This window comes from Ptychodera flava, chromosome 2, assembly GCF_041260155.1.
Source record: "Ptychodera flava strain L36383 chromosome 2, AS_Pfla_20210202, whole genome shotgun sequence".
Classification (NCBI taxonomy): domain Eukaryota; kingdom Metazoa; phylum Hemichordata; class Enteropneusta; family Ptychoderidae; genus Ptychodera; species Ptychodera flava.
In genome coordinates this window covers 30,907,962-30,935,020 of record NC_091929.1, presented here as the reverse complement: position 1 = coordinate 30,935,020, position 27,059 = coordinate 30,907,962, and the positions used below count along the sequence as shown (strand labels likewise).

General features: G+C 37.3%; 1 protein-coding gene across 2 annotated transcripts; it reads right to left on the bottom strand.

The window, feature by feature from the left end:
• Positions 1-224: 224 nt before the first annotated feature.
• Positions 225-18,082, bottom strand: LOC139118992 (arylsulfatase B-like). 2 transcript variants are annotated; one of them, XM_070682603.1, is made up of 8 exons: positions 17,807-18,082; positions 13,907-14,108; positions 13,300-13,474; positions 12,777-12,958; positions 5,844-6,054; positions 2,592-2,841; positions 1,663-1,814; positions 225-982 (listed from the first exon to the last, which is right to left on the bottom strand). In XM_070682603.1, the coding sequence occupies exons 1-8, from the start codon at positions 17,935-17,937 to the stop codon at positions 759-761; spliced, it is 1,527 nt and encodes a 508-aa protein (XP_070538704.1). In that variant the 5' UTR covers positions 17,938-18,082; the 3' UTR covers positions 225-758. The 2 variants fall into 2 exon arrangements, with proteins under 2 accessions (XP_070538704.1, XP_070538712.1); XM_070682611.1 differs by having other exon boundaries at positions 13,907-14,111; positions 17,807-18,049.
• Between the last annotated feature and the right edge of the window lie 8,977 nt (positions 18,083-27,059).

Here is a 27,059-nt window from a genome sequence, read left to right as displayed (position 1 = left end):
AAATTTCTCAAAAGTGTTCTATAGCTGAATGTTGCAATATTACAAATCACGTATAAAAACAAGTTCATAACTTAAAAAGAAAAGCAGATCAGCTTACATTTGCAAATTAAACCAACACTACTTCGCTATCCAATTATCCAAAATTAGTTCCAATCGTGTTAAATGTGCAAATTGCACACAAACTGTCATACAGATGCAAAAAAGGATACGCAAAAGTATCAAAACTTCGGACAAAAATACTTTTATTTTTTTCATCAATCTAACAAAATAGAGAAATAAATTGTATTATTACTTGTTACAGTGTAGGGAAAATGTTCGCAGGATTTTCTTTCAACAGTGACGTACTCACATACCTACACACCGTATGTACATATCATGGGATAGAAAGAAACACTAAATACAGTTATCAAAAAAGCAATTCACTTGATTATAAACAGCTATTTTGTCAACACAGCGTCGTTACGAGTAAAGTGCAATGTTATTGTTTACATTTGAACTCTAATTAGCACCAGAATTCACTGGTCAAAAATAATGCAGTCTAAACATGTACAGGCTGAGTTGACAAGCTGAACACTGCATATCTCAACATACTTTGAGGAGTAACTTAGTTGGCGTAAAAAACAAAACAAAAAAGTGAAAAAATCAACTCTGCGATAGTTAGTAATGCCAGTTTTTGTTGGCATACAGGAATGTTTGTGTCCTTCAAATCCACTTATACAGAGGTTTTTTCCCTGAATTCTTACATTTGTTTGTATTCATCACTCGACAACTGGTTCCACCTGGAGGACATCTTTATTGATTGTTGCACTGTACCTCTGGAGAGTTCTGTAAAGTTCCCGTAACTTGACTGTATTGGTTTGTGCAAGATTGTTCCTCTCTTCTGGGTCCTCTTCAATATTGTAGAGCTCTATGCTCCCATGGTTACCGGGACCATAAATATGAAATCCCATTTCGGCTGGTTTTGTCCAAGAACCCTCATTGACTGAAATGTGAAGAGATTACTATAGAAATGGCAGAAATTTTTGAAAGAGAACCTGGCATGATCCCAACTATTACATATTGAAGCTCTCTTGAGGAGCCGCGTTTAGGATATCACATGGAAGATACCATTTTATGAAGACCTACGACAGTCCCTCCATGGACTGTGGAAATACTATACAAGACGTGATATCATGTTCTTGTTCTTATTCTTTGTGATTTCGGGTTTACAATGACCAGAAATATTATATATTATTGCCCGAATACATTGGTTTATGTGCCCGAGAGCAGGTGACACTTTGCTCGACGCCAGGAGGGCACATCGTCTCCTGCTGCGAGGGCACATAAACGCATGTATTCCTGCAATAATATTTTTATTACATGCCTCTTCACAATTAACGCTATATGAATTTAGTTACAGCCAGGGCATTCCCAAACAATTTTACCATTATCGACCAGCATCAAACGGATTTTCACGAAAGTCAAAATAGCAGTGAACGCTTGGATATTTTACATTTGGCGTTAAAGTGTCTACTGTGACATCAAAAACCTCAGAGGGCTTCATCGGACTAATACATCAGTATATCGTTCACACGGCCCACTAACTCCTTCTATACAAATCAATGCACTGATTTGCACTCACATCGAGGCATGTAATAAAAGGCAGGATAACACCATACGAACCTATATTGCCTGTCAGAAGCTTCCATTTTCCAACCCTGAGAGTAGCAAATGGCATTCTATCAAAGAATCCATCAATACTACCTTCAGTATCAGCCTGGTCACCAGGAATTAAATTATGTAGAATTTCTTTTCTGTCCGTCGTTTTACCCATGCTGAAAAATATATGATCACAAAATGGACATGAACGTCGACTTTAGCAGATGAAAGAACAGACGATAATTAATTTTAATCATACAAAAATCTGAGGGAATTTTTGTGAACGCCTTTGTGAATTACCAAGTTCTAGGAAATTCTTGCAGGGGCTGTTGGATAATTCCTTTTGGACTGTTGCATTACTTGAGTTATTTCCTTACTGTAAATGTAATTGCTTCAGTCTAGATGTGGGATGTCAATATTATGTTGTTCGAATGCATGTATCGACTTTGTAAAATTCAGAGAAGGGGTCTCTGTCACGCTATCTTGTTCTAACGCTACCACCATGGCTATTCATCAGTAAGTTAAGGAGGCAAAATCACGGATGGGTATACATTGCTTCATTACCCATGGAATTTCAAGTATACACCAATAAACTCTGGCTGTACATTGATTCAGATTTACATATTTGCATATCTAAGGTGATATGATCAGGAACGAACAGTTCGGCGTTGACAAAGCGCATCAGAGTTGCTAAGAACTTAAATGATTAACACATCAGGTCCAATCTCTGATCATTTGTTTCCCCCTCACAAGTCATGATAAGTCTTATTGTTCTCCCACGTGCACGTTTGGAACAATAGTGAAAGAGGGCCATGGGTAATAATAGTGAAAGAGGGTAATGGGTAATATTATATAGTGGTGGCGGAATATAGGGGGCGCTAAAAGATTATTCTCAAAATACTTCTTTTGCAGATTACACATCGATCTTACAGTTTACCAACAACTCTGTTTACCTGATTGTTTCCCATTGGTTGTAGCCGTCCAGTGGTTTTGTTCCCTTGAGATTTCCTTTGGCTAAATACAGCATCGTTTTAAACCAATCCGTCATGTGGATCAATTCATTGTTCACTGTCCCTTTCACTTGATCAGTAAGCAAGGGGCTTGTAACGAAACTGACAAGCCTGATGCCACCCTCGTACCAAACTCCTTTATGGCCCCTGAGTGGCCAGTTGCTTCCGCCGCCTGATGGCGTAGCGCCATTGTCTGCGCGGAAAGATGTTCGATTCGTTGAGATAAGAGATAAGAATAACTTTATCACTCGCCCTTTCTACACATTTTCATGATAACTTCACACTTGAAAAATAGTCTTGATGATTATGTTCCACGAGCAATCAATTATTCTTAACAAAATAATGAGATTTGTCGTTTGATCCGATTAGTTGACACGGCTAGTTTTTAATTCGTTCAAGATATAACTTTACAGCGCTTGTCATTTGAGTTTGGAGTTTCAGTGTTTGGCACACACGGATTTCTTGACTGTAATGTACAAGTTGTTTTACTGTAATAAACAACATCAAAGGATGTGACGATTGCCGCACATTCTCTTATCATACAAAACACTGCTACAGTGTAGCACAGCTTTTATCTCTCACGAAAGTGACAGTTTCAGTACTTTTTTCCGATTCACGCATATAATTGGCACAAAACTTCGCAGTCTCGGTTAACCCAAACAGGTAGCTCACAGAGTGTGTTACCTACATGATCAACTACACGGGAAGTTTCGACAATTTTTAAATTCATGGGGCGTCATTCGTTCAAGATAAGTCACATTTTTATCGGGAATATTGCAATAACATGCGATAATTGAAGCCAGTCTCCATTTAAATGACTAAAAATACATGTTTAATGACCATAAAGCGTAGCTAGCTCAAGGCGTGCTTCTAATTCGTTAGCTGCTTGTCATTGACAATGGCTTTCAAATTCCTATGAACTCAACGTCAACATCAAGTGATATTCATCATTTACTACGTTGTCCCAGGGGGGGGGGGGGGAGTTACTGAACTGGTTTTGCAAAAAATACCCAAATATTCTTTACTGTCATCGATGCCAATCGAAATTTAGGGAACAAGCATTATTAAAGGTAGATGCACAGAAGAGAAAATTGGGAGCCACGAAGAGAGGGGGGCCTTAACATAAGGGGACGTTTGACTCGATGTAAATCATACCGAACGCGCTTTAAATCACCGTACTCTTGTAAGTATATTTATGTTTAAAATAAGATATAAATATATATATATATATATATATATATATATATATATATTTCATATGTGTATAGTGTATCTTTCTAAGCCCCTGCAGTGTGTCTGTGTAGTACACACATCCATAAATACCATATATACATACACCCATACATATATCCATCCATCCGTCCATCCATCCATCCATCCATCCATCAATCCATCCATCCATCAATACATACATACATACATGTCTTCATATATATATCTTTACACACAGACACAGACACAGACACACACACACATATATATATATATATATATATATATATATATATATATATATATATATATATATATATATATATATTCTTTCTGCCCCTGCCGCTAATAATGTTCGTTGCCTAATCTTTGCCATTTGTACATACGATCCACTAAACCATTTCGTAGTACACCAGTCCCGTGGCCCTCTTGATGCAGTCAGAAATTTTGTTTGTACAGAGGCAAAACCAGCTCTTTCCGGGTCGTAAATGAGAGTTTACGATTGGTACTCAGTGTTCAAGATTTAAATACAATGCAACATTACCATGCACTGGTCCATGTACAAGTCCTGCTCAGACGACTTACTAGTATTTGTCCTATCTGCATGTACCATAATGAAAGGAAAAAACTGGTAGCATAATGATTGTAACTTACAGACTATCGCCTATAGACCAAATATGAATTTTCTTGTATATATTTGTACCTTATATGTGATAATGTCTTGTTTAAATTTTATAAAAGTCAGTGCAGTTGATTTCAATTTCCCCAGACGCACTATCTGCATGGGGCACACAAATTTACGTGATTCTATAGCAGTTATCTCATATATATTACCATGCCCTATCCATCGCATTTTAATTGGTCAAGCTGAACCACGTGACTACCCCTTATATACACAGTAATGGTCTGTTTACATGCCCGTGAATATGAATAATATCGTAAACATAGTAACTTTACAGCTTAAACGAAAATTGTGATTTGTACAAAGTTCAATATTAATCACAAAATAAAATGTAGCACTTGTGGGCCAAGTTTAGACACTTTTTTCAAAAAATCTCCGGATTTACCAAATATTTGCACCGCGCACTACTCACTAACAAGATCTGGGTCCCCATTGTCGTTCGTTCGGGAAATTTCCGTAAATTTTGACGGTTTTGGGGGGTTCGTTGATAATATAATGGAAATAACAGACTCCGCGCTGACCATTAACGTTTATTTATGAGCGCGGGCTCGAGGAAAGCCAAAATTAACGGGCTCGGCGTTAGTTTTTGGCTTTCCTCTCGCCCTTGCCCATAAATAAAGGTTAATGGTCAGCGCGTGGCCCGTTATTTCTATAATAGTGTGTGCCTCAATAGTTATCACGTAGAGGCTTCAATGAATGGAAGTGATATTTTCTGTCTCAATTTTTAAAACAGGCTGCCAATTGTTAGCTCTCATTTACGACTTTTGGCAGGATCTGTTTTGTCAATATACAAGCAGAATTTCTGACTGTATCAAGTAGGCTTAATCAACAGTAAAATGGCGACGGGTGTATATATGTCGCTAAGTTATCAATTGCCAGAGATCACTGCTGGCTGCCTCTCCACTCAGACACGTTCTACGCTGTGTATTGTGCATTCTTACGATGGATTACTCAAAGACAATAAACATAAAAAGGTATGACAGCAAACCATTGATCTGGGGGTTTTCTGTTCAGACAGACAGTTCAATGACCGTTATATGGTTATGGCGCGTCTGAAATTTGTTTGCAACAGCTGTGCAGCATTAATTCTCTGACCAAGAACAAACGTGTCACTTTGTTTTTAGACTAGCAGTTCGGTTGGGCGTTTCTCATGCGTTGAACGCTAAGGATGTACTATACGAGAAATCTTTGCGTCTCGAACAATGAAACTCCAAAGGAAAATAACAAGCGCTGTAATAAAGGATATGTCTAATTAGGAGAGCTTGCAAATTCGACAAGAAGTAACATCAACGTGACCTCACCTGATGAAAATATCAATACAGTGTTTTCCCACAATCCGGTACTTTTCAGTGTTTCCGTAACGTTGCCTATGGCTTCATCCATGCACGTTGTCATGGCAGCGTAGATGCGCCTGTCGTCATCCTCAATGACGTTTTTATAGATGTTTTCATATTCTTCAGGAACCTCTAAGGGGGTGTGCACGGCTTGATAGGATAGGTATAAAAATAACGGCTGCAGGTATGAAGCCAAGAATTGTAAACTTTTGGGAGTGAGGAAAATGGCTTTTAACAGAAAAATTAAATCTATTCTCGATTGTTTGCTTTTGTACACGGTGCATACTCGTGATTTGGTTGAAAAAAGGTAATCAGCCTGACTTTTTTGTTAACCATACAGATTAGTTGTCATATAATGGTAGTTTGTTAGGAAGTCGGAAGCATGATGTCTGGAATAGCAAAGTCAGATTTATTATAATCACTCTGTATCATCTGTTCCTGTATTTTGCAAGCACATAATCTTCAAATAGAGATGCCATTTGTCTGACCCCTCTCAAAGACACAAATGCCGATAAGACTCTCGGAACTGGTGATACTGATGAATAAATGATTCAGTCTATGATATCGGCAAAGATTGCACAAAAGATTGGGAATCTGTTGATCTAGGGGATCTAATTCCGCAATGTAGATTACTAAAATAAAGTTAATGTTTGCAGGTTTTACAATATGAATATGCCACCACAACTCCTGCTGCAGCGAGTGACATCACGCATGCGCTTTCCCCGTTCATTCAACGCTTCGCCATGTCGATGGCTGTATTGTAAAGGTAACATACTGAAGTGTTTCTTTTCGGCACAGTCGTAGAGTTACCAACAAATATATCGAGCAAACTCACCCCACTCAGTAACTTACTGGCTAACTTATCAACTAATATGTATATATGTATGTATGTATATATATATATATATATATATATATATATATATATATATATATATATATATATATATATATATATATGTTATGTGTGTATATATGTATATATATATCATGTATGTGTATATATATATATATGTAATTACTAACTAGCTCAATGAAATACGCACACTCATATATATATATATTATATATATATATATCATGTATGTATGTATGTGTAATGTGATATATATATATAATATATATATATATATATATATATATATATTATATATATATATATATATATATATATATATATATATATATATATATATGGGGGGGCGCTAGAGGGCGTTCGAATTGACACCTGGCTGCAATTTCGTGTCCCTATTTCTTGGTGTTTTTTTCATGATAGACGGACTTTTGGTCATAGTGTATCACACTGTTGAATAGCTAAAGTGTTACTGGTCAGCCTGGAAGTTCAGTTCTGGAAATAGGAGTCTCTATAGAACAGTGGAGAATGAGAATTGGTACGTTCGAGCATCCACCGAGTGGTACAGGTGTTCGCGGCCATTTTGATGTCAATGGTAATACCGTTTGTTTGGCTGTTCGTCTTGCGTTGATATCTTTGTTGCTGTTGTCTGGAGATATTGAAAGTAACCCCGGTCCTAACCAAAGTAGCCAACAATCCTCCGAGAAACGACGTACAAGGCAAACTACGCTTTTTTCATCAAATCCTGCTGCAAACAACGAAAGTGTTGAACTCGGAGATGTTATGCAGGAGTTACGTAACATGAAATTTGACCTGGGTAGGAAAATGGATAGAATGGCCAATGAATTGAACAAAAAGATTGACAGTCTGGTTGAAGACATTCAAGACGTAAAACAGGAGCTTCTCGAAGCTCGAGAAGAAACAGCGCGATTGACCGAAGAAAACGAGAATCTGAACGACCAAGTCAATGATTTGACAAACGATCTAGATTCCCTTAGAGGCCAAATGAAACGGGATAATTTATTATTCAAAGGCATTAGCCAGGACGATGACAAAACATGGGATCAGTCAGAGTCAAAGGTGAAATCATTCATAACGGACAAATTAGGCATAAATGGTGACAATATCGAGTTTGACAGAGTCCATCGGCTTTCAAGTTCTCGAGTTCGGCCACAACCAATAATAGCGAAATTCGCCCGCTATCAACAACGAAAGCAGGTATACGAGGCAGCTAAAGTTCTGAAAGATACAGATTTCAAGATAACAGAAGATTTTACGCAAAGAGTTAGAGATAAATAAAAGAAGAAAACTTGGTCACCATCTAGCATCAGCAAGAGCACAAGGAAAAAGGGCATTTCTATCGTACGATAAATTGAAAATTGAAATTAGACGGTGTTACATACGTCTACGATAGCGTTCGCGACGACATACGTCCGTTGTCGGATAGAAGATAGGGTAAAGGCCAAGGCCAAGATAATAAGAATCCGGATAGTGAAGAGGACATATTTTGCGAGTCTTTTGAACCGAACGTTTTTCATGAATCACCTTCAATAAGATCTGTCAAGACTTCATTGTACCTTTTGGAATGTTCATGGTTTGGCATCTAAGATATGTGATGTTGATTTTATTTCGTATTTACAAAGTTTTGATTTAATTTGCTTGACAGAAACGTGGATTTCAGAAGGTTTTAGTTATGCTATGCCTGGCTTTAAATCCTTTCACAAATCAAGGTCCAAACGCTCTAAATTTGCAGACACCCTGGTGGTATTAGTATATTTACAGTGAGTCACTCTGCTTGAAAATCAACACAGTGTCAAGTATTTCTGATAATATTGTTTGGATTTTTCTTTATGATGAAATCCCTGCGAAAATACCTGTAATTATTTTCGCTGTTGTGTACGTTGCGCCGGATAACACGGCTAGTGCTATCTCTAATAGTACACTGGAAATTTTGGATAAGAGTTCGCTCCATTTGTAAGTGATTTTCCTAGTTCGCAGTTCTATGTCTGTGGGGATTTTAACGCCCGTTCAGCGAACGAGGCCGACTTTACAAATGATAGTGTGATGAAATATGTGTCCTGCGATTCTGAAATTTTGAGCGATTCAGAAATCGATATTCCATTACGTATTAATAGTGACAAAGTATGTAATATCGCTGGAAGGAAATTTCTTGATTTCTGTAAAACAACAGATTTACGCATTGTAAATGGTAGGCTATTTAAAGAAACGGGCACTGGAGATTTTACTTTTATTAGTGATATTGGATCCAGTGTTATCGATTATCTCCTTACCCATTCACGTAATTTTCCGAGTATTGTCCAGTTTTATATTGATACTAGAATAGAGTCTGATCATCAACCTTTAGTATTCGATGTTAGTTTTCAACTTCCCCCAAAAACTACAAGAAATGTTGATCTTAGAATTATTGGAAATCAGATATGTAGAAGTGAACATGACATGTCTTTTGTCAAGTATGTATGGGACAATGATGAACAGATGGGTTTTCTGAATTATTGGGATTCTCTTGAATGCAGGAAACACATGGGGGAATTTCAAGCTTCCATCGATAATTTGAATGTTGATCAAGCTGCGGGCTATCTTTTGAATATGCTGAAATCTGCTGCCAGTCGAATGAAACACACTGGTACACTTGACCCAGGGTCTCGATACAGACTGCTTTGCGTTGAAAACTCTTGGTATGATAATGAATGTAAGAATTTCAAACGTATTGTAAATGTGAAGCTAAATAGGTACAGAAACATAGAACCAGTCAAAACTTAGAAGACTTAAAAGACTTTAAACGTCAATATAGAAAGTTGTTGACATACAAAAAGAAAGAGAAGTGTACTCACAATTTAGACAAGTTGGTTTTTGCCGCCAACCAACCTAACTCAAGGTACTTTTGGTCGCTTGTAAAAGGAAAGTCAACTCCTTCATCTTCCAACATAGTAAGAGATCAGTGGTTTAATTACTTTGTTAACCTTTTGAATACACCAGGTCTTGAAAATGTGGATTTTGTAGACTTTTATGATGAAATCAAAGACTTTGTAAATAGCTTTCAAATAGAAGGGGATAATGGAGTAGATGATACCGATTCTTGAACGCAGCGATTACTTAGAGGAAATAGACAAGTGTATAAATAAACTCAAGGCTGGTAAAGCGCCTGGAATGGATGGGATTTCTCCAGATTTTTATAAAAATACCCATTCTTAGCTCGAGAAATGGTTTGTAAGCTTTTCAATGTAGTTTTAAATACGGGGAATTTCCCTTCTGAATGGGCACAGGGTGTAATTGTTCCAATTTATAAAAAGGGTGACACAGAATGTGTCAACAACTATAGAGGAATTACTTTGTTGCCAATCATTGGTAAGATATTTTGTAGTATTCTAGACAACAGATTGCGTAGTTGGTTGGATAATAACCATCCGATTGTTGACGAACAGGCAGGCTTCCGAAAGTCATATTGTACTTCAGATAACCTTTTTATACTGCAAACAATTATTTCTAAATATCTAGCACACAAAAAGGGGAGGTTATATGTAGCTTTCATCGATTTTGAAAAAGCGTTTGATAGGATTGATCACTTGTCTATGTTTTATAAATTGCTTAAATCAGGTGTAAAGGGTAAAATGTACAAGGTAATATTTTCAATGTACCAACATGTAAAGGCCAGTGTACGAACACCGAATGGTATTACAGACTTGTTTCAATGTAAATTTGGTGTCCAACAAGGATCTGTATTATCTCCGCTATTGTTCACTATGTTTGTAAACGATATAGGAGAAACCTTGGGAAACACTCAGCATTTTTCTGGCGTTGACCTCGGTCTTCTTAAAATCATTTATTTACTGTTTGCAGATGATTTGACCTTATTAGTAGCTCAAGAATAGGATTACAACGCTTGTTAAATCAACTTTATGAATATTGTAACCAGTGGAAGTTGAATGTCAATATTGGTAAAATAAAATCATTGTATTTAGAAGAGGTGGTGCTTTGAAAAACTATGAAAAATGGTTTTACAATGGGCAACGTTTGATGGTAACTTCATTCCAAAATTATCTATGTCTGGTTTTCTCCTGGACTGGGAAATGGTTTCATGCCCAGAAGTGTTTAAGTGGACAGGCTAATAGAGCCCTTTTCAGTTTGAAGAGCTGCTTGCTTAAATTTGGCACTCTTCCTGTTAAAATTGCCTTGGATATTTTGATTGCAAAATTCTTCCAATCCTTCTTTATGGCACAGAAATTTGGGGATTTCATCCTGCTAAAGATATAGAAAAAATCCATCACAACATGTTACGTGTTCTTTTAAAGCTGTTTTCTAACACACAAGTTATAGCCATGAGAGGCTAGGTGAATTGGGTAGAGTCTCTTTAAAGGTACCACAGTACTGTAGAATTGTAAAATATTGGCTTAGAATTTTGAAAATGGACAAAAATAGATTAACATACAAATGTTATGAATACCAGGTCAATAACATTAATCTAAGTAGGTATGATTTTTGGGCTAAGAGCGTTCGATATTTATTGCAATGTTATGGTTTTGGTGAAGTGTGGGAACATCAAGGGGTTGGAGATGAAGCAGTATTTTTAAAAATATTTAAACAAAGATGTATTGATATCGATATGCAGTTATGGTCCGATGATATTAGTGAATCACGGAAACTGGATACTTATGCTTCATTTAAAAAAGAACTTATTTTAGAGCCATATTTACTTTGTATAAAACAACCTGTTTTCAGATTAGCTCTTTGTAAATTTAGAACCTCTGCACATACTTTAAGGGTTGAAACTGGCCGTTGGAATAATGTTCCGAGAGCTGAGAGACTGTGCGAAATATGCAGTTTGAATGTTGTTGAAGATGAATATCATTTTCTCCTTGTTTGCCCAATGTATAGAGACCTGCGCTGTAAATTTATTGCTCCCTATTATTATAATCCACCGCTTTTATACAAATTTAAGATACTTCTGTCTTCCATAAATACCACAACTTTAAGAAAACTAGGAAACTACATTTTTTCTGCCACTCAGCTTCGTGATGATGTTTAAATAACCAAAGATTCAACTTGTAAACCTTGTTTGCTTATCATATGGGCTGTAAAACTACTTTGTCAATTGCTAGCGATCCGTATCTTATGTACTGCTCTTTTTTTGTACTTTTTTGCCGGAGGCCAGTAGTTTTTTTTTTTAAATAAATCTATCTATCTATCTATATATATATGTAATTACTAACTAGCTCAATGAAATACTCACGCACACTCACTCACTAACTAACTGAGTATATGACAGCCACATATACTGACACAGCTACTGTGATAGTCATTTCATAGACACGAACCTTTCTTAATAACCTACCTACCATGCAGTTGTTAGGGAGCCTTCAGTAATTACATAGGGTGGGAGATCGCAAAAAAAACGTTAATGACAGTAGTGACAATGATGCTAAAACTGACCATGACATTGCGAGATATGTTTTAAGTAACGCGAACATGTACATAGTTTGCACAATATGCAAATCACGCTTTGAGTATTGAAAAGTAAGTTTGATCTCATACATAAGAAAAGAGTATAGTTTTATTGTAGTCTTTTGCAATCAGTCAGTCAATTTCACTGGTAAAACACCATTTACATGTATATGTATGGACATATATATCATGATGCAAAACTATCTCAGCACACAGTGATGCGGAGGGTAAGTTTTAGAACATGAGACAGTGGGGTCACATTTTTGAGAGTAAGATAGAGGGAGGGTCACACTTCACAGAAAAAGTTTGATCTGAATTTGCCCTGGCCACAGTCCCTCTATCCACTGTGCCCTGGCCCACCCTCATGTAATCACTGAAGGTTCCCTTAAGACTGTTAAGGGGATTCCGAACGAGTATATCATTGCATACAATATCTAACGACAGATACAAGATGACGTACTTATATTTTGACTAAGCTCAATGGAAAACTGTCACATACGGCACAGTTGCCACGAATCTAGTAATAAAAGGTCATATCTGGGTGAAAGTTCAGACTGAATGTTGTATGAAACAAGGAGTGCACAAACCTGTTCTGTTGGTCTTTTGGAGTGCTGTTCTACGATTCTCTGTGCTTCTTTTGTGAAAATAAAGGTTGAATACTGTCCTTCGTAGTCAGGCCCAACTGCAGTGTCGTTAGCAAAGAGGTCATATTTTGCGCGAGGACCACCACGACGATGTGTGTAATAGCCATGGCACCCTCCAAGATAACCTGTGGTGTGAAAATAATACGTTTTACATTTGAGCGCCAACGTCAATTTTTGTCACCATTATAAAATATACTCTAGTCAATTTTTCTGAGATTTTTGCAAAAATTTTGATAAAAAACTATAGCTAACAAAACATGATGTCCATTTGGTCCAAAATTATCAAAACAATTACAGAAAAATTCATAATAATTGATAAAATGTTGCATTAAAATTTTGGTGGGAAAAATTGCAGCACTCAGATAGAGAGATTGTATTGATAGAATGGGGCTTGTGATCGTATGTCGCTCAATTCCATACGTACGACTACGCATTATTTAAATTGCAGCATGGAAAATGTACTCACCGAAAAACGTATCAAAGCCGCGTTGAGGAGGGTTACATTCAGTGTTATAAAATCCGCCCAGGTGCCACTTCCCAACCAGCGCCGTGTAATAGCCGGCTTCTCGGAGCTTCTCAGCTACCGTAGTTTCAGAAAGCGCCATGAAGTCACAAACATCGCCATATAAACCCGTGTGGATCTACCGAACAATGAAATCGAATTCTTATGGCTACATGACAGGAGTTAACAAATTTACTGAAATTTCACAATAACAACTTCTTTTATGGACACTCCTTTTGGTCAACATTTTGAATTGAACATCAATATCATAATATCGTTTTTTTAGGATTTCAGATATCATATGACATTTGTCTACAAACAACCAAAATATATTTTCTCTCCACGATCGCAAACCAATTCGTCATGCTACTGATAGCTGTTTTGTAAATGTAGAGTCTATTGCATAATTATACCGAATTAAGTATACCTTTTTATACTTTTTTGGTGTAGGTCATACAAGTTGGTGTCATTTTACCTCGTGTGGCTTTAGAATTCAGGCTCTTGAGTCCATGCATAAGCAAATTGCACTTAATTTATTCATTCATAATTAACGGCGAATAAAGCTACTCACTCTGTACCGTCCGGTCATAAGATTGAGTCGGGAAGGGGCGCACCAAGTCGATCCGTAATAGTTTTCCAATTTGACCCCCTCGCTGGCTAGTCGGTCAATGTTTGGCGTCTTGATAATGCTGTCATGGTACCCAACGTCACCCCAACCCAAATCGTCGGCCATTATGAATACAATATTTGGAAGCCCGCTCTCTCTTGATTCTCTGCTTAAAAAGGATATTTGCCGATTATCTGTGTGTATGTATATATATATATATATATAATATATATATATATATATATATATATATATATATATATATATATATATATATATATATATATATATATATATATATATATATATATATATATATATATATATATATGCATACGCAATATGAATGGCAATACAAGCTATGTCGAGTAGAGTTTATTTTATAACCTCTATATCAATGACTGTAAAACGTGTCACTTTTTCACATAAAATGCCCGTTTTAATGGCTCCCACTAACAATGATCGGGGTTTTTTTACAGTCGATGTATTCATAGGCACTTCAGTCGACACTTGCCTCGTTCTACGCCTATTGATGGATACAATCCGTCTGCAAATCTGCGTCAGATTATCTTAAATGTCCGCAGAAAAAAACTGCTTTTCATTGTAATGGTATATCTATATATTTTCCGCATTGAAACGTTTTGGGGTTTTTTTTATTATAGATGAAGAGCTTTGCCCCAAACTGTCTTTATTTACTGTCAATCAGCACTGTCTGCACCATGGCAACGAAATAGGCAAATCTGCAGTCTGCCATACTACCGTGAAGTTAAACATTGAAAAAGCCCCCTTCAGAAATACATTGAAGCCACATATCCTAGAATTCTGAAGCTTGTATTCCCCGCTGGTATCAGCTGTTACGCGATAAGAATTGACCTTTTATGTTAAGGTATCTAACTGCCTATGCTCGGATATATCAAACTTTTACGCCAGATGGTGCCCACCTATAATCACTTGCTCGGCTGAGGCCAAATAAATAATCTGTGTTTTTCCTCTAACCGTAGGTTTTCTAACCGTAGTAAAAAACCGCTGACCCCAGGCTTCTCAATCTAAAATTTGACCTTCCCCTCTTTTTATTGCCAGAACATGACCCTCTCAAAGCCCTTCAAAAATCGAAAGCTTTTAATGCGTATATGGCCGAACCTGAACTACTTTGCCCCATTCACCCCTGTGTTTACCGTATGTTCACATCCCCTCTTTTGTGCCCCTGTCATTGACTATTCTGTGTGATTATTCGATTTTTGTCATATTGACAACTCACTAGGCCTTGCTCTTACCGAACGATACTACTAATAATTAACCTATAGGCACATTCTACCTGTTTATAAGTGTGTATGTACTGTGATGTCCCTCGGACTATCGTGATGTATTGAACGGAAAGGATGAAATTTCTGTTGTACACATATAATTTCTACCAACTCGAGTCAAGTACAGTCAGATCTATTGTCAAACAATTATAAATACACAGATACGGCTAGTTTAGTAGAGGGAGAATCTGATCATAGTTTGTCCCATTGGCGTATTGTGACTCGAACTTATATTTTTTGTCACATATTTTTTAGTGTGTTAAAGTAGAATCTGTTGCGACGCCCGATGACGACGTTGACTGTGACCGACGCCTATTATTAGACTGGTGTGAGACATAGAAGTTTTACCGTGTAACTAATGTTACTCAGCTGAATAAAGTGCTACGACTTAGAGTATATTTCGGTGTATCGTTGCCGTCTCTTATACGTCTACTGCCCTGACGTTCCACGCCACAGAGTGTACGCATTCGACAATAGCTATATCACAACCACGCTACGTGACATATTTGGTACAATCCAATATCGTATTTGCCACTTCTAAACACATTACCCTTGTCATGTTCATATCGACAATGACAGATTGTGGTGTGGTTAGTTTTGTATTGGTAAATATTGCTAATCGTTTCGACCATAGACGCCCATGTACAGTGTTGACAATGTTAGGCGAAATTTCAATCACACTTTCAACATTTGAAAGCACATGCACATTTTCATCTGATCGCCCTACTCTAGTCAAGTAAATTCATATCATTCATAGTATGCGCCTCAGCTAGATATATTTGGAATCTCAAACTTTTCCAATTCTTTTCTGATTTACAACTTGTTGGGTTCATCTTAAAGCTCTTGGTGTAAGAAAGTTGTTTACCGTCTGGGTTTTTCGAAAATCGAAAATTTTATTTTAGACTTAACACGGTGATGGCGGCCATTTGGAATTTCAAATATCTGTAAAACTTTGGTAGTTAGATAGATAGATAGATAGATAGATAGATAGATAGATAGATAGATAGATAGATAGATAGATAGATAGATAGATAGGTGGATGGATGGATGGATGGATGGATGGATGGATGGATGGATGGATGGATGGATAGATAGATAGATAGATAGATAGATAGATAGATAGATAGATAGATAGATAGATAGATAGATAGATAGATAGATAGATAGATAGATAGATAGATAGATAGATAGATAGATAGATGGGTGGATGGGTGGGTGGATGGATTGGTAGTTAGATAGATAGATAGATAGATAGATAGATAGATAGATAGATAGATAGATAGATAGATAGATAGATAGAAACCTACGAGATGTACTGTAAGTACTGCGTGATAGTTGTTATAATTGTATCAGTATTATAGGGAAACGTTTTAAAATTTGTAATCAAAAAATTTTAAAAATGTGAAGTTTGACTCTCCGCCAGGCTAAGTTTGCGAAATGTGACCTTTCTCCAAAGGGAAGGTTTGTAAAAATGACCCTCCGCATTTCCTCTGGCCAACCCCCTCATAATAAATGAAAAATCCCTTATATCGCATAGGGATAACTAATTAGGCAACACAAATACACCGTGGCTCCTTTACTGTTGATTAAGCCTGCTTGAAACAGACCCTGCCAAGGGTTGTAAACGACAGCTAAGGGTTAGCACCCTGTGTTAAAAATTGAGAAAAAAGATACCACTCCCATTCATAAAAGCCTCTACGCGATAATTAGTTTATTGAGGCAACACACTTTTATGAGATCACTACTATAGTATCGCGCAAACTTGTGTGTCCCATGCAGACAGTGCATTTGAGGAAATTGAAATCAACCACACTGATTTTCATAGTAAGTTGTCTGAACAAGACTTGTAAATGGACCAGTGCATGGTAATGTTACATTGTATCTCAATCTTGAATACAGGATGTCAATCGTAAACCCTCATTTACAACCCAGATAGAGCTGGTTTTGCCTTTGTACAAACAGAATTTCTGACTGCATCAAATGGTGAACTGGCCACGGGTGCGTATGGTTTACGTGCCAGTTAGCTGTGTCTACATGGTTAATTAAACCGTTGCTACGCGTACTACAGATATACTGGTTTACGGTAGAAACATACGATAGGCGCTCCTGTGTTTTAAACAGTATCACATAGAAGTTATCTTTTTTCTCTTTAAAGAAATTAGCCGGTTAATATTTTGATTATTCTTTATTTTACTTGTTCGGTGTTATATACTGGTAGAGTCATCATTGTGTTTGCCTTTTAGCAGGTTATAAGGAGACTTACACTCAATTTTGTGATGGCGTAGTGATCAACATAAATTTCAACTTTTATGAGTTCAACAAACTGCACGTGCAGGTTAATATCAAGACACAGTATTTGTTATATAGTACAAAGCAGTATTTACTGTTGCACAATATACACGCGTATGTGCTATTTTGCTCGTGTTGTTTGACTTCACGGAAGGCCATTCCTACTGCGATAAAGAGTGACTTTAAAGAGACCCGCTACATATCGCTGACGTCACTTAAATGAAAGTAGTATACCCACAGAAGATAGGGAATGAACTTCCTTGTAACTCACCTTTGTGTTGGTACATATTTCTTGCTGACGTCATTCTTCTCTCTCCCTCCAAATCGAACAAACAAATGAGACAGAAAAAAGACGCAAAGCAATGTAGTCCCGTACAAACAGACTGAACGAAGACGCCGCATAGTCGAAGGCCTCTGCCTCCGTCACCTACTGTTGGGAATATTTCTGTAATGGTGAGGTTTTGGCTATCAGCTTAAATCATGTGACCAACACATATGCTGTCGAAGCGCACTTATATCGCTGCTTAGCTGCAGCTGACGTACTGGACCTCGACGGAGGGATGGTTCGAGGGTCAGGTGAAATTATATTGATTAATAAATTCTTAATCCTGTTATCTACCAGTTTGACCTCATGTCTAGGTTCAGCCTAAACAGGTAGCTTAATTAAAAACAGTCCATTTTCGATTACTTTTGAATGGAAGCGCATTCGTGTCACATTTGTACGAAAAAATGAAAAATTTTCCTAATTACGGGAAGTTGAAAACTCGTAATTGCGAGATTTTGATTCTCGTAATTACGAGATTTTGATTTCCAGTAATTACGAGTTTTGATTCTCGACAGCACATTTCTTGTGATATTTCAGCTCAGCGAATAGTATTTGCGTTGGCTCCTTGGGGTTTTGATTCATTGAACATTTCTGTTAGCGTCTATTTGTATAGCCGACTTCTCGTTTCAATGACGCATGATGAAAGAGAACGCAACACTGTCGACAGTTTTCACTGACGTCAACAATGCATTGCTGAATGTGGTGGTGTCAAGGTCAATCACAGCCACAGCTAAGCTAAGCTCGGCCGAAAAGTTCTTGTCATGACTCAAGGGAAACGCGGTGTAGTTGGCCTGAATTTCACCGAAATCTGGTTCTCACTAGAGGGATCAGTTTTCTGTTATGGATAACAGGCTCATGCCTAACAATGATCACCGATGTGCCATGAATACGCGGGGTTACAGTGATTAACCCGTATGACCCCTACTTCCATATCCGCTCACATCTAAGCAGTTGCAGGGCGATCTGTTTGTTATTATCATTTCATATGCAATAATGCAGACTCATCTGTGCAGACATACTATACTCTTGTAGCTAAATACTTTGTACTGCACGGGAGAATTATTTCTCTATCCAGAGCTTTCGACAACTATCAAGCCGTCTTATCAATGGTGTTGATTAGCACCACTGCGCATGCGTGATCTTAAAATATTATCCCAGATTCGAGGAAGTTGATACCGTCCGCCATCCCGATTTAGCGTTGGTTTATGTGTTCTTATGTATATCGCTTAATACCTCTCTTGAACCAATCCGGCTCCCGATCCAAGATTTCCTTCGATCGGGAGCCGGATTGGTTCAAGAGAGGTATTCAAAATCAAAAACGTGTAACTTTACATGGTAATTTATACCTTGGAAATCAACAGATTAAGGAAGTTTCATCAGCTAGTTATCTTGGTGTATAAATGTGATAAATAAAATAACCCCAAAGTTGGAATCATCTCACGTCTTCGACACTTCGTTCCTTCCAAAGTTTATCCTACTTCAACTCTACAATGCCTTCATTCTACCACACTTAACTTACTGCTTAGAAATATGGGGGAAATGGTTACACTACTTTCCTGAACCTATTTACCGCCTACAAAAGAAAATTGTCCGTTTGATTACTTTTTCTGATTTTCATGCCCACTCAAATCCCCTCTTTCGTCAACTAAACATCCTTCATATTTTTAAACTAAGTAATTACTGTTCTTGCCTTTTGTTTTTGATTTCAAAAATAACGGTTTTACAATCACTATCACAATTGTTTTGAACTTCCTCACCATGGGTATTCTACACGTTCAGTAGAGCATAGCAATTATTGTATTCCTAAAACAAGGCTTACAGTCACACAACACAACATTAAGTATGCAGCAATCAAACATTGGAAATCTCTACCGTCTTCATTAAAGCAAATAACGTGTAGACAAAGGTTCAAAGTAGAATTAAGAAACTACTTAATGAACATATAACAATATGCATCTTTTTTCTTGAGTTGTTTATGTATCTAATGTATTTTATTCACTTATCTCCGATATGTATTTTTGTCTTACTTGAGCCCTTTACGGCATCATCGTTTGCAGTTACTAGCTGATAGTGGGCCATGGACTGGTCCAAACCAGATAAAGTCATACTTTCACTGTAATATTTTTTTGTAATTGTACCTCAGTTATCTGGTTAAATAAACAATTCATTCAGTAAAATTAAAACTCATTATTACTCAAAAAAACTCGTAATTACGAGAATTTAAAACTCGTAATTACGAGAATCAAAAACTCGTAATTACGAGAATTTAAAACTCGTAATTACGAGAATCAAAAACTCGTAATTACGAGAATTTAAAACTCGTAATTACGAGAATCAAAAACTCGTAATTACGAGAATTTAAAACTCGTAATTACGAGAATTTAGAGCTCGTAAAACGAGAATTATCTTGTCGTGAGGATCTGGTCTGTCAGTTAATTAAGAATGAATGGGTATTTATGGTAAAAAAACTTCAGTCAAATAATCGCGAATTTCTAAAATCTCAAAATTGGGTGGTTTTCAAGACGTCAGAATGTGTGCATTGTGATGATTTCGTAATGTCAATGTTTATGGAATCCCGGATGGAATCACATGAAAATTTAATTATCACTGTGTTTATCACAACTGATCGCCTCTTTTGAGGTGTCCCTTTCACGTCCGCTTAATAACGCTGTCATAAAAATAATTATCTTTTCGCTTTTATTTGCCATTTCCAATCTTTGCTTGGGTCTTGAAAGGAGTTGCACTTCAATTCGGTCATTCATCTAGATAATAAACAATGTTTGTGCACTATTCTTTTACGTTAGGAGGAAACAATGCTAGGACACTCATTGTAGAACATTCTTTACTTTATCTGTCTAAATACACACTTCGATTGTGTATATCTTGGGCACAATTAATAATAATTGAGAGTTCGGAAATTTGTCCGACTTCCTCGTTTACTACTGTTTTGGATATGTATTTTCACATATGAAGGGGTGTCAGAAGATCTTAGTTGTTGGTCATAATTTCTAGCGCAAACCCAACCAGAGGACAACTGTCAATCTATGCTTGATGTAAAAAAATAACATCACATCAACAGGTATTTGTATTGGGGGAATTATCTTCGGGGTTGCTTGTCAGGTTTTCGGAGAAGATCCTAATAAAGGTGTTGATAGGTGTGAAATATTTGCATAATGCCATACTAATGTATATTTCACTTCAAAATATTGCTTATCTGGCCAGACAAAATCTATTCGCATTGCATGCTTTGCATGGCTCTTGATCTGCTGGATAACATACTAAATATCTACAATTGTAGCCATATAACAGTCCAAATTTCATTCACTTATTCATCTACGAGTGTACTATAATTGCTTGCTACCCTTATCAAATCAAGATTACACCGTATTGAAAACATCACATTGAAAGCACCATATTCTCGTTGAACAATAACCAGCAATATGTATGAGACAGTAATAACATTAAAGAGCGCTCAAACTATAGAAAGACTGAGTTATTATAGAATAAGTCTCATAACCGAGGGAATCAAGGCTCATAGTTCCGACAATCAAGCACTCGTAATTACGAGAATCAGAATCTCAAAATTACGAGAATCAAAAAATCGTAATTACGATGATTACAATCTCGCAATTACGAGATTTTTATATATATATTTTTCTTACAAAATGTATCGTACTATATAACGCACCATAGAGCAAAACGTTAGCCAATTAAATATGAGGATGCATCGTTAGTATTCAATGATAAAGACAGTTAGAATTCAGATTTTTTGCATGATCTAAAGTAGAAACTTTTAAATGATATGACTTAATTAAATAGGTCTCCAATGAACAAACGATAGAAAGCGATATATTATACTTAGGTTGGAGGTTATCAGAATGAAAAATCTTGTCAATTGAGCAATGTAAACATGGGACAGAAAACTTAAATCGATAGGCGACTTGAGATATTATTCACGGCCAAGTCAATGATAGTTTGATGGGAAAGAGTTCAGTCTTTCAGGTTCATGTTTAAGTAGAGGTTTCTGTAGCACGACGTCAGCGAGAAAGGGTTTCTGACAGGAGAGCTTCTGATGATTGACACAATAGATTCGGAACCATAGCTACTGACTCACAGATTATAAGCTGAATGACGTAGTCAAAGGTGTAGCCTGTGTAAACTTGGTTAATTTCTTGATTTGGAAAGCTCAGTGTTTTATTCTATCGTGCTTTGTGGCAGACAGTAGTAACCATGAACGTTTAGAACTTTCAGATTCCCCATAGAGGGTGTTGTCACGATTGTTTTGAATGCTTAAGCAAAACCGGGGAATCCCCTGTTACGATATTTCCAATAGTGCCTTGTGATCTCATAGCTGCTTTCGATAAATGACCAATCAAACTTTTTTACGGAGTCACGTGTACAACAAGGAAGGTTTTGTTGGCTTGCAGTTGTCTAAGGTTGGATCTGAGTTGTTAGGCACCCGACGTCCTTGACAAGGGGTACGTCGAACTTATTTCGCTGGTTTTTCAAACTTTGAATTTGACCGTAATGATTTTGCTAAGTGGACAAAGAACTAAATTACCGTGGTTATAACGCAGTCTATGTATATTGGAATCGACTCTTTCTTTGGCAGGTATCTGGTTGCTCAAACCCCGTCACAACGCAAGGATCGGTAGGTGGAGCTCTCGGTTGCTTAAAATGGCGTAGAAGGCAATTTCAAACGACTTTGACCCTTCTAATACAACGTCTGAAGTAAGTATCAAACAGAGCGACAACACACCATAGTTTATTCGTAATTCAAGTAGTGTACGAGGTTGCGATTTCTAGAAATGTGGTATGTCGGACATAAATGTTATAGTAGCCAACAGTATTTGATAACAATCTTTTCATGTTTCAATCTGTATGCAATATTCAAGAAAAGACAATGTGATATGAGTCGGCAAAAACTGTCAAAATTTCAGTGTTCCTTGTCAAAAATATTGATATCACAAATTGCCGCTTGTCTCTTGTTTCAGCTAGTACCTCTTCAGCAGACGCAACAAAGTTCACTTTTTGTGGATAGAATCGTTTTGGGTAAAAGTTTATCTCTTCAGGACTAAAAATCCGTCAAATGCTTGGCTAAATATGTGAAGGAAAAGGGCAGCATTCCGTGGAATAATGTTACGGACAAAAAAACTGAGTTATTGAAGTATGTGTATTATGAACGGGCAATAGTTTACACTTATCCAGACACATGTTGTTGTCAGTCATCGGCGTATTATGAGTTTGCACGTAGTTGTAAATTTCATCTGTGGCGGTTCCTGTCGTTGAACGTTGAAAATAACGGCCCTCGAAAAGAAGTAGGCAGCCAAAGTGTAATATCCTGAGTTTGAAAAGCGACTCATCATAAGTAGTTTACTAGCCATAAGAACACGTAAGTATAGATATACGGAAATTGAAAACTATTCCAATGCTTTAATTCTGTTTTCTTTTGTTTGAATCTGTGTCAGGTAATAAGCTGAACTATTGACCCCCAAAAGTGAAAGAGACATTTTCTGCTATATATGAACTCATAGCTTGCACTGTCCTAGAGGTACAATTGGTCTTGTTCTCAATTGCGGTTGACGGTTTTCGATTTGATTGCCGATTCGAAAGAGGTTGGTAAAAATTTAGTTTCAGTCGCCCTGTTTATCTGAGAGCCCTGTTTATCCGAGAGCTACAGTCTAAAGTGTGTCTGCTGATCTCATACCTATTTTTGTGTCTCGACAAAAGCACCTGTGTTCAGTACTTGTTTGATCGTCTCGCACGAGTTGGCGCAAAGGTATGTCCCATTATGCAGTCTTAGACGGTCCCTTTCTCTTCGTAGGTTTTGAATAGCCTCTAACACAATCACTATATCAGTGATGGGCTGTCTGCCATCGAGAAAATAGATAAAGTTCGGATAAAACACAGTAAAGGGTCTACGATCGGCGATGACAATCCAACGTTCTGCCCAGACGACCAAAGGAACAATAGTCCGGCATCTGACAACAATAATGGTGACATACGTGGCAAAGGAGAGGCCGTTTGTAATGGTAAAGGCACAAAAACCAAATCACAATAAACAGTCTCCCCAGTACTTTAAGAGACCTAACTCGGACTGATAAGCCAACTACAGGATGTGACCAAAGCGCTCTCCTTCAAAGCCAAGATGGGTATGAGCTTGTTAATTATCGCGGTTTCGAGGAATCGGTTGCGATAGAAGAAGAAGAAGAAAATAGTCATTCAAACCGAATTGACGGTAGCGATGATGTAGCTGACAGTGAACCAATCGTCGCTCAATCCGTTTCTGATGGTGAAGGCACAAGTGATGACATTATAACCAATGCGTCTGGTACCTCTACTGACCCACCTTTGCCCGCAAAGTCAACAAATCGAGTCGAAAATTTCCCTGAATCGCATGGCGAGCTTGAAGATAACAAAGAAGCGTCGACCACTGAGGTGGAAGAAAAGGTCGCTCATGCTCATAAAATGGAAGATGGCGAAGATGCAATGTTTGACGAAGACAAACCAAGTACTTCCAGTGACTAACTGAGACTGATAATGCAACTGCAGCAGGTGCCCAAAGCGCTCTCCTACCAAGCCAAAGTGGGTATGAAGATGTCAATTATGGCGGTTGCGAGGAACTGATTGCTACAGAAAACTCAGAAAATAATACAACCGAATTAATGGTAGCAATAGTGTAGCTGACAGCGAACAAATCACCGTTCAAACCGTTTCTGGCGGTGAAGGCATAAGTGATGACATTGAAACAAATGTGTCTGGTACCTCTTGTGACACATCTTTGCCCGCAGAGACAACGATTCGCTACGAAAATTGTCCTGAATTGAATGGCAAGTTTGAAGTAAGAAGGAAGAGGTGCCGTCGAATGGGGTGGAACAAAAGGTCGGCCAGCGCTAATGAAACGAAACATGACGAAGATCCAATGTCTTGCGGAGAAATACCCAGAACTTTCACTGACCCGTCTATGACTGATAAGCGAGCTAAAGGAGGTGACCAAAGCGCTCTCCTACCAAGCCAAAGTTGGTATGAACCTGTCAATTGTGGCGGTTGCGGGGAACTGATTGCTACAGAAAACACAGAAAATAACAGTACAAACCCAATTAACGGGAGCAATGATGTAGCTGACAGTCGAACAAATCGCCGTTCAAACCGTTTCTGGCGTGAGAGGCACAAGTGATGACATTGTAAACCAATGTGTCTGGTACCTCTTCTGACACATCTTTGCCCGCCGGGACAACAATTCGCGACGAAAATTTTCCTGAATTGCATGGCAAGTTTGAAGGTAAGAGGGAAGAGGTGCAGTCGACTGAGGTGAAAGACAAGGTCGGCCACGCTCATAAAATGGAACATGGCGAAGATGCAATGTTTGACGAAGACAAACCAAGTACTTCCAGTGACCTAACTGAGACTGATAAGCAACTGCAGCAGGTGCCCAAAGCGCTCTCCTACCAAGCCAAAGTGGTATGAAGATGTCAATATGGCGGTTGCGAGGAACTGATTGCTACAGAAAACTCAGAAAATAATACAAACCGAATTAATGTAGCAATAGTGTAGATGACAGCGAACAAATCACCGTTCAACCGTTTCTGGCGGTGAAGGCATAAGTGATGACATTGAAAAAAATGTGTCTGGTACCTCTTCTGACACATCTTTGCCCGCCGGGACAACAATTCGCGACGAAAATTTTCCTGAATTGCATGGCAAGTTTGAAGGTAAGAAGGAAGAGGTGCCGTCAAATGAGGTGGAAGAAAAGGTCGGCCGCGCTAATGAAACGAAACATGGCGAAGATGTGTCTGGCGGAGAAATACCCAGTACTTTCAGTGACCTAACTGGCACTGGTAATGCAACTATAGGAGGTGACCAAAGCGCCCTTCTACCAAGCCAAAGGGGGAATGAAGATGCCAATTATGACGGTTGCGAGGAAGCGATTGGGACAGAAAAAACAGAAAACAACAATACAAACCGAAAAGACGGAGGCGATGACAGAGAACAAGTCGTCGCACAAACCGTTTCTGATGGTGAAGGGCCTGGCACTAAAGAAGACATGATAACCAATGCGTCTCGTAATTCTACAACGCACTTTTGCCTGCAAGGTCAACCAATGTCGACAAAAATGTCGCAGAATCGCATGGCGAGCTTAAAAGACTCCACAGATTCAACAACTAATCGTGAGGGAGCAGGGCTAAATATACCGTATCGAAAGATGCTACGAGATGTCAGCGACGGAATGAAGTCAAAAGATCTTAAAGACACAAAGTTTTTATTACGAAGGGGTAAGATATTTCAAAATTTAGGACATTTGTCCATGATTATATACTTTATCTGTACGAACTATACAAAAATATAACACTTAGTATATTACGACATCATATATATATATATATATATATATATATATATATATATATATATATATATATATATTATATATATATATATGTACATAGTTTAAATTCACTCAGATGGAAATAAGTACAGCAATGGTGTCATAGTAAAGTCATGCAAATGCAAAGAGTGGATCATTATGTGTTCTCTAAGATGATGTCAAATAATACAGTCAACTTCCTTGGCTCCCAACGCAGTACTGATCAGGTACCATCACACCTTAAGTTATGCTGAGTCCGATGTTATATATGATGTATTTAGGTGTTGTATTGAATTTTTTAAAGAAGAATAGGGTATCGTGATATAGATTTATGAAACTGTCTGGTATATATATAATATAGATATATATATATATATATATATATATATATATAATATATATATATATATATATATATATAATTACACATATTGCTTCCAAGTACAATGTATAATATCTATTAATTAAGTTTCACGCATCCTACAATCTTTAGACAGAATATTCTGTCAGAGTTTCTTTCTGAAGATTGCAGGACGTATGAAACATGAACTTAAGTAAGTAACAGACATTGTTGCTTGTACTGTAAGTAATTTGCGTTACTATTTATAACGCACTGCTTTTTTCCGCATCGAGTACTGTAATTTCTACGAGAACATTTGTTATATGTGTGTGTGTTGTATATATATATATATATATATATATATATATATATATATATATATATATATATATATATATATATGTGTGTGTGTGTGTGTGTGTGTATATATGTGTATATATATAATATATATATATATATATATATATATATATATATATATATATATATATATA

Bases quoted from the DNA above. Each gene is read 5' to 3' on its own strand.
- LOC139118992 (XM_070682611.1), bottom strand. From the start codon at position 17,937: ATGCGGCGTCTTCGTTCAGTCTGTTTGTACGGGACTACATTGCTTTGC. The intron at 1,815-2,591 runs GTAAACAGAGTT...TATATTTTTCAG, and splicing joins AACCAATGGGAAACAATCAG to CATGGGTAAAACGACGGACA. The intron at 983-1,662 runs GTTCGTATGGTG...TTCACATTTCAG, and splicing joins GCTTCTGACAGGCAATATAG to TCAATGAGGGTTCTTGGACA.